The following is a 9,197-nucleotide window of genomic DNA, read 5'->3' as shown; positions in this document are numbered from 1 at the left end:
TTAATTATTATTAGTGCAATTCGGCTTTTGTTTTTTTTTCTTTACTAAATATATAGTTTAATAAATTTTAATTTATTATACATATATATATATATATATATGTATACATATATATGTATATGTATTGATTTTTCCCAAACTTCTTTTAAATTATAAATATTCACACATACAACAAAAACGCTTGCACGCGGTCGATCGATCGCTCCTTTTTCGCGTATACTACTACATGAACGTTCGTTTCGCACTTTAAAATAAAAATGTTTAATTCTTTAGAACTCTCTTTGGCTTGCTTGGTATAACTTGATTCTCGTGTTTGTACTTTTGTTTTCCTTGTTAGTTTTGTTTTTCTTTTATTTTTTTTTTATTTTTTGCAAAAAGAACTCAAAAACAGAATAACCAAAGAAAAAAAGAAGAAAGATGCACATTATGTGTTTGTTCCTAATCTGTTTCGGTCTTTCGTCGCGCCATACAATATTCCTTTGACTTTTGTTATTGTTTTTGCATAATTCGTTTTCGCAAAAACTTCGTTGCCACACCTAATAACATTTTGTATAATAAGAATATTAAATAAAACGGACTCATAATTTTAACCCTAAATATGGTAATCATAATTCTTTAAATTATTTACAAATTTATACTAATGGCAATACTGTTATGTAAAATCATCATTTTTCTTAACACTTTTGCCTGTGTCATTTGTTCACGTAGAAATCAATATGTTTTCCTCGTTTTAAATCAAATAAATAAATTGGAAAGAAGATAAATATCAGTTGAAATAAAATTTTAAAATTAAAACAAAACAATAAAAGGGTAAAACAAATTCATCTAATAATAAGGAGAATAAAATCGATCAATTTAATTAAAACAACTGTAAAAAATAAAAAAATTATGAAAACTTTGCAATAGAAGAAATCGGAAAAAAAAATTCCAGTTGCAATTCTAAGTACTATATATATAGTGTACCCGTTTTTTCTTTCAAGCCTCAAAGCCGAATAATTGCATTTGCTTACAAATTGCTTTATATTATGTTCTTTTTTTTCAGTATGCGGGTTGAGAAAATAAGGGGCGTTCAAATTGTGAGATAATTTTTGTTAATGCGATAATACACCATACGAGTTTTTGATTTGTTTATGTGGCAGAGCATTTTTGACAAGCGAGAATTAAGGAAGAAAAAATAAGAGAAAATAAATATAGTTATTTAAGATTCACATGAAACATTTCATTAGCGAAGGACCACTCGCCGGTTTTTATTCTTATTTGATTCGTTTTTTTTTTCTTTTTATTTGTATCTTAACTATCTTAGTGTATTTCACCATTAATTTCATAGCGAAGAAATTCACCATTACCACTATTCTTCTTCAGCTTTTCTCTCCGCTTCAATATTAACGACGGTTGCCGATGTTGAAAAAACAAGTAAAGGAAAAAAAAAATGACAGTCATATTTTTGGGAGTTTTTAGATGATGTGCGTCACATTATTTAACAAAACTGTGATTTTTATATATTTTGACGGCTGAAAAATACTTTAAAAATATTTTTAAGGCCATAAGGAAAACTGATTTGATTTTATTCAATCCTTGTGAAAAGTTAATAATAATAATAATAAGTGCGGAAAAAGAAAAATAAACTGGCATATATCAGAAGAGGCGTTTTTATTTAAATAACTTTTACTTCCTCTTATATGTGTGACTTTCTTTTTAAGGGGAAATAAATCACGTCTTCACTTTATATATATATATATATATATATATATATATATGTATATATATATTTTGTTTTTTAGATTTTTCCTTTAACTTATTGTTTTTGTGAGTGTCCATGAGGAAATAAAAAAGAATAAATAAATTTATACGTCAAATTTTGTTGCGCATAAATATTAAAAAATCTATTAATTGCTTGAAAAAGAGTCGCGAGGAATTGGAAAAAAAATTGAATAAAAGGAAAAAAAAAAAAGTTTGAAAACCTTATAACAAAAGGGCAGCAAAGGAAGAACCAGGAGAGATTAATCAAAGTGTAGTGTGTAGTGTTGTCATTCAACCGTTGCAATAACAACGACAATAATAATAATCATAATTTAACCAACCATCGTACAGTGTTGCATTTTGATTATAGGTGCACAAAATGACTCAAATATTACCCATACGCTTTCAAGAGCATTTACAGGTACGTTCTGCTGATATTTACTTCTCAATGAATTATTAATTATTAATTCATAAATTTATTTATTTGAATATGTAAGCCTCAAGACAGTTTTTTTTTTGCTTCATTCTTTTTTTTTTTTTCTTTCTTTCATTTTTATTTTAAAGTTTATTCCAGATATTAAAAAGAAAAATTTGCTAATATATCAACTTGTTGCTCTCCTATGGTTATTATGTCTTATCTCGTTTTTATACATATCTGCCTTCCATTTCTTGTTTTCGTGGCCTTTCAAGTTGCGCTTACATTTAATAAATTAAAGTTTAACTTAAATTCTTCTTAACTTAATGTGCTTAAAGATTATCATAAAATTGTATGACTCATCATCATTGTTTTGTATTATTATTATTTCTTTTCTGTTTTTAATTTTTTTTGCAATTGTTAATTAGTTTATGCACCGGTCAATAATTCTAGAGAGGGAATAAGAAAAAAAAAAAATGGTTAACAAAATTCGATAAAATCGGTAGAAGGCTTCTCTAACAATTTGAAAGTTCGTTTTACAGAAAAATTTTTCAAAATTCTCGTCGTTTTCATCACGTTTCAATTCTGCTCAATCGCCTTATCAGTCTGTTAAAATTATTTGCCCGTGGGGGAGGGGGAAGCATCGGTTTGATATTAGCGAAGAGATAATAGCCGCTGGCTGGATTCATATGATGGGTGAAGGTCAGCCATTCGAACTTGATTTTGTCATTGTGGCCATCGCCTTGTTATGAGACTGTACACGAGCTGTACTCATTTCGGCTATGGGTTCCCTTTGCCCACTTTTGTGTAACAGTAGATAGTAATACTTTTAATCACCTAATCAAATTCAGATACCTTTGTGTACCGAACTCCGTGTTCGGCGCTACTATTGTTTAATGGAATAATGTATTATATTACTAGAGGCAACAAGGTCAGATGGTCGGAGATTGTAACGGATTAGTCAGTTCGGTTTTCGCTTTTTATCTACCAAACACGCTTAAGGAATGCAAGTGCAGGAATCCTTATGAAGAGAAACGGACAGACGAAACTTTCTTACTAGACAGACTAATAATTATGTCCACGTCCACGTCCCATGTGTGTCGAATATTGCCTGTTTTGGCCATAATATTATTTATTGTATAAGAATGAATCGTGGAGAAGACTATAACTTGTATTCAGAAGTCAGAATGATATTTCCAATAATACCAATCGATATCTAAAGTTTGATTGGAATTTTCATATCATTATTAGCCATCTGTATTATCAAAGCCCCTTTCAAAGGTTTCATGCGATAAATAATTCTCGTATTTTCAGTGAGAAATTAATTTATTCGTAAGATGTTAAATGGTTTGCTGTCCTTGCAGATTTTCCAAGATTTCTCTCACGAGACATGTGTCGTTCCTAGACGGGGCTTTTCTTTCTTTTTTTTTTTTTTAATTTCCATTTCCATTTCGGCTTCTTATTCTAAATTTTAATATCATAAGCGTTAATTGGGTTTTTGCTTTATTAGCTTATTTCCTCGTGTATGCTTACGTTGGCTGGAGTTCATATTTTTGTAATACATTTGTTTCTTGCTGCCGCCCTGGCGTCATCGTTTTTATGGCTTTGCTTTACTTAATCTTTATATTGAGTTTTTATTTAGGGGAATTACTTTCCAATTCTTAATTAGGTCAGTTCGATATTGTCGCTATTGTTGTAATAAATTATAATTAAATTATGTAAGCGTTACTTTTATGTGACGCATGCGGTTTTCCTTTCTTCTTATTGGTTTATTAATATTTTTTTTTGGGTAGGAGAATATTTTTGGACTTTCAAATAGTAGTGCATATAAGTAGGTACGCATCTAACGCATGATTGCTATCAATTAATTAACCTCACTTCTCGTTTTATACCTCTCTCCCTCTCTCCCTCTCGCTTTCTTTTATCATTCTTTGCCTTTTAAACTTCAACTTTCTTTCAATCATTGTTGTAACATGCATGTTATTAAGTCTTACGCTGATAAGTGCTTTTTACATTTATGATAATACTTTCGCTTTGATTCCATTTAATATTGCTTTGGTCAATCACTTGGAATTATAGCAAGAAAAAAAAAATGAATAAATAAAATAAAAAAAATTATTTTCAAGTTATTCTCTGAAAATAGGTATATATCGAGGTCTTCAAGTTATTACTGTGACATTCATTTATTATCTAAACGCGATTTGATGGATATATGCTCGAGCATATATAGCCATTTTAATACAAAACTCTCCCCATAGCAACTATATAATATATCTTTGAATATCGTTTGATATCTTTTGATAATCATATAGAATAGAAGTTTTGCGTAAAATTGCATTTATTTACCTCAATGGGTTAAATTTAAATTAAACCAAATACATATCACAACACAATTGATTGATTGATCAATAAATACTCTGTAGTTATAAGATGTTGACCTTGGACAATTAACACATTCTGTGTCGAGATGCTTATAAGAAGATGTCCTTTTCAAGCCATCTAAAATCTTCTCCAGCACATCAATGAATAAAAATGTACGAATTTTCGTTCTCGCGAGTACCGTTATCGGTACACCTCTCAACACATTTGTTGTTTGCATGCATTATTACATCGCTTGAAATGACAATAATAATAATTGATTTTTCGATTCTAATAACTTAATTTGCAAGGGTCCACGGGGCCGCCTCGTACATTTTGATCGATCAAAACGGCACAAAGACTGTAAAACGGAAAAAAACACCTTCAAAATGTTCGAAAGTATGTCTCTACTGTAATTTCCATTAAAATCCATTTCAAATTCAGATTCTCTCGCCTCGTTATACCCGCCACACGCTTGCGATTTTCTAACTTTCCGACGTAAGTTAGAAAAATGATAACCATCGAGAATATAAGACGATGCGATCAATATATTGTTAGCTAATTTGGCAATCAATTTACCTAGTTTCGATTCATTGTGATCAAGCCTAAGCATTTTTAAAGCTGTTGACAATCAAGTTCCTGATTTTTCTCCACGACTTCGAACGCGAATCTGGATCTCATGCATACTACTCCCACTGTTTAAGTGAATGCGTAAAAACATTAGAAACGGTTACGCCTTTTTTTGTTTTGAACATAAATAAATATTTTTACTATTAGGCATATAGATAAATTCGTTTCGCTAAAAATGGATCATAAAATCGATCATAATACGTACTTGCGGAGTTCAATTGTTCTGACATTTGAGTTACACACTACGTTTATTAAGTGGTTTGTGAGATCTCGGACGAGAAATCTTTGCCTTGAAGGTGTTAAAAATTTGCATGTATCCGGCCACCCCTAAGCGAAAAAAAAAAAAAAAAAAAAAGCAGGAATTAATTTGTATATCAGTAAAAATTTGATTTCGATATCTGCGTTATGGGTTGCAAGCTACAGTTTTCAGCGCTTTGACTAATCAAACAACAGCAGGCAAAGCGGCGAACGTATCTTACGCTGTTTAGAAATAATACACATGTAATATTGTGACTAAAAAATCACACCAATGTTCACGTTAAATTGTGCGGGTATATCGAATATCAGAAATTTGTTTTTTTTTTTTTCTAATTTAAATTCGTAGCGTTGTAATAGATGTGTGTGTGTTAGTGTTTTCCCACAGCGTTTGATTTCTTACAATACAAAAGTATTTCTTCCGATTTCTACAACTACTAATCCGACTACTAGTCCGAATCGGTCATGATAAGCATTATCGCGGAAGATGGGACTCGTATCTGCGCTTACAGCCCGGAAATAACCGATCTATCAGGCAAATATTGTGCAAAAGGTGAGCAGAAAATCGCGGCAAAAATCTCTTAAAAATCAAGATGATGTTTACCAGTATAAAGAAGTTGTTGGGGAGATCGGCATATCGATTGGCTGATGTCCATGCAAGTCTTTTTCCGGTTTTTTTTGGCCATGAAACGTGTAGCACAGTTATTATGCCAACTTGCATGTAATTTTTTCACCAAAACCAACATCATAATCACTGTTCAGCCCGGGTATTTACCCCACTTTGCCTGCTGCCAAAAATGAAAAGGTACCGCTCAAGGCCATACGAAAAAGCGTATATCACAGAAATGCTTTGGAGGATTGAAAAAAGCGCCTGCACAAGTTTATTATATCTAAGAAGGATAACTCTAAATGGAACAAAATTGATATTGATGAAAACATAAATAATTTTTCTAGGAAAAAAGAGGCGTAACTTTATTTTAAACACACCTCGTTTATGACAACATAGATTTGGAATGATTTAGAAGAGAAAAAAAAAAAATGGTAGAACGGATCCATGTATCCAAAAAGCGAATTTCTCTTCATATATATATATATATCTGCACATATCTGCCCTGCACATATATATATATCATTTGGAAATGCTTTTCAACCGCCAGCTATGGTGATGACAATGGTAGAACGAACGGACCCATGTATCCGCGAAAGCGAATTTCTTTTCGCTCGTTGAACACACATATTTATATTTACAATTTATATTACGAATGTTGTAGACACAAAAGTAATTCATAGAAGGCAAAAAAAAAAAAAAAAAAAAAATAGTTTAACCATTTTGCACACATATGTATGTACATTTGTCATTAGCGTTTCGCTGCCAGACAAGTACTAAATACGAAAATGGTTGTTTTTTTTTTTTTTTTTTTTTTTTTTGTTAAATTTTGTATTGTGTTAAATTTATTTCGCAATGTTTTTATTGTTTTTGTTTAGTAAAGCGTAAAATGTCGATGATGTAAAAGTTTTCCCTGCACACACGTCCAAGAAATGCAACAATAATTGCATTTTTCCGGTGTGATTATGTTTTATCAGAGAGAAAACAAAATGTATATTTCTTTAAAAAACAAACAAAAAAAAAAAATTCTTCAATTTTTATTCGCTACTGGAAACTGCACGGATATAATACACACGAGTATTTCTTTCGTGAGATCCCAATCCACAATCCACAATCCACTAAAAACTTCATCTAACTCGTCTAAAAGTGCTATCGATAGTTAAAAAAAAAAAGAAGAAAAAAAAAAAAAAAAAACCCTTGAACTGCCAAGTTGCAAAATAAAAGAAATCTAAATAATTTTGCAACGTCGTGTCATGTACATTAGTTACAAAAAATATGCAGACGAAAATTAAATAAAATCAATAAAAAATTATAAAATTATTTATAAGAAGAAAATTAATTTACGCATAGAAAAAGAAGTAGTAAGTGAAGTGTGAAATTAAGTGTAAATGATTGATCCAGACAAAGTGTCATATTCTATTCGGGCAGTTCAGAAACTTCGATTCCATATGCGATATTTTATAGAATACTTTCAGGATATTTCGGGCTATTGTTTGCTGTCCGACAAATGCTTACGGATTGAAACGATTTTCTCGACTTTTTTGTTTTGACATTACAGAGTAGTTAGTTATCAGTGTCTTATGGTGTTTAGTGAAATGCTTGTTACTGACCAACCCAATAAGCCTTTTTTTAGAGCCAATTAAAAGAAGGAGCCCTTGGTTTTAAATGATTCTTTCTTTAAAGTAAAGATATAACTTCATAGGTTCAAATCTTCTTCTTTCTGCAATATACTGTACTGTAAGTATATTAAGTTTGTATTGGTATATGTAACAAACACCTTTTCTTTTTTTAAACCGTTCGATTCGGAATCGCTTTCTGAATCCATTTATGATTGTTTGTCGGTATGTTCGTTTTGCTTTCTTGTGTTCAACCTACAGTTTATTGAGATATTTTGATGAAATTTAGTCCATTGACGTTCTTTAACGCAAGTTCGAATTCTACTAAAAAAAGTTCGGAACGCACGACTTTTTCAATCACTTTCTCTATAAAGGCTTATTTTGAAAATGACCGTAGGGCCAGGTCCTACTACACACACGTTTTTTTTACAATTTTAATATCAGGCAGACCGACGAACCGAACAGTCAAAATTAATTGTACATGTAATTTTAACCATTATATTTAATGATAGATTAAAACGACGACAGACTGTACCTAATATTCAAATAGACGGCCGCAATATCGAATTGAATCAAAGTCGAATTTACGCAAACATAATGAAGATCACACTTATAACTGGGTCCTACGGAAACTGAATCTAGGACTAATTTTCAGTGCATCTCGATAATAATTCGTTTATAATAGTAATTTGACTTAACTATTAACGTTATCGGATTTGAATCAGGGTAGGTCTATTCTTTAAATCCCAAACCCCCCCTCATAAGATTTCTAATGAAAAATAAGGCTATACACGCCAAAAAGATGTAATTTTTAAAATTTTATGATGAAAATTTGTCGTTAGTAAATCCAACATAGATCTATTAAGTAGACTGCAAAATGTATAGGGACTCTCGCGAAAGCAAATTCTTTTGCAGCGACATAATCTAATTTGTGATTTGTTATGACGAGATTACCTGGAAAATAATAAAATCTTGGACAAGTAAACTAGATCTGTGCAATTTAGACCACGTTGCCGGTTGAGTATTCTGCAATTTGGGGGCTTTGACGAAAATGATGCATTTACATAAAAATAATGTATAATTTTTGGTATATTATCATTAAGCGAGACGACGACATAGGATACTTTTATATTCGGCAAGGGGCCATTGAAATCGGTTGAATCGATTTACTATTTCGATCACATCTCTTATAATATCTTATTTTGAAAATTCCTTAAATAAATAATTGAAAGGGAGTGTGAGCTAGTTAATGATGGGCCAAGGCCAACTACAATTTTTTTAGTTTTCTATTTAATAATATTTTTTATTTTCTATAAAGAGAGAGAAAGACAGTTTGCTAACAATAAATTTTCCAAAAGCCTATTTTTATTCCCACCACTGTAAGATGGGGGTATACTCATATTGTTTTTTTGCCTATATATATTATGGCACCACCAGGAGGAAACTTTAGAAACCCTATAGGGTATATATATTGTTGATCAGCGGGAAATCCTGAGTTGATTAAGCCATGTCTGTCCGTCTGTGCGGTGTGTGTTATTGGTACTCTTCTGGTTTCAAAAATGAAAATATCAATATC

The 9,197-nt window shown here is 31.1% G+C and overlaps 1 protein-coding gene across 1 annotated transcript in view; it reads left to right on the top strand.

The window, feature by feature from the left end:
- The first annotated feature begins 668 nt into the window (after window positions 1-668).
- The window catches only part of LOC119645191 (clathrin heavy chain), an 18,807-nt gene continuing 10,278 nt past the window's right edge, over window positions 669-9,197 (top strand). The window contains exons 1-2 of the mRNA XM_038045185.1: window positions 669-810; window positions 1,782-2,161. Coding sequence (XP_037901113.1) covers window positions 2,120-2,161 — 42 coding nt within the window. The 5' untranslated portion in view covers window positions 669-810; window positions 1,782-2,119. The remainder of the gene's footprint in view (window positions 811-1,781; window positions 2,162-9,197) is intronic.

Source organism: Glossina fuscipes, unplaced genomic scaffold (assembly GCF_014805625.2).
Source record: "Glossina fuscipes isolate IAEA_lab_2018 unplaced genomic scaffold, Yale_Gfus_2 0, whole genome shotgun sequence".
Taxonomy (NCBI): Eukaryota; Metazoa; Arthropoda; class Insecta; order Diptera; family Glossinidae; genus Glossina; species Glossina fuscipes.
The sequence above is the reverse complement of the archived record's forward strand: the minus strand, read 5'-3'. Positions and strand labels throughout refer to the sequence as shown.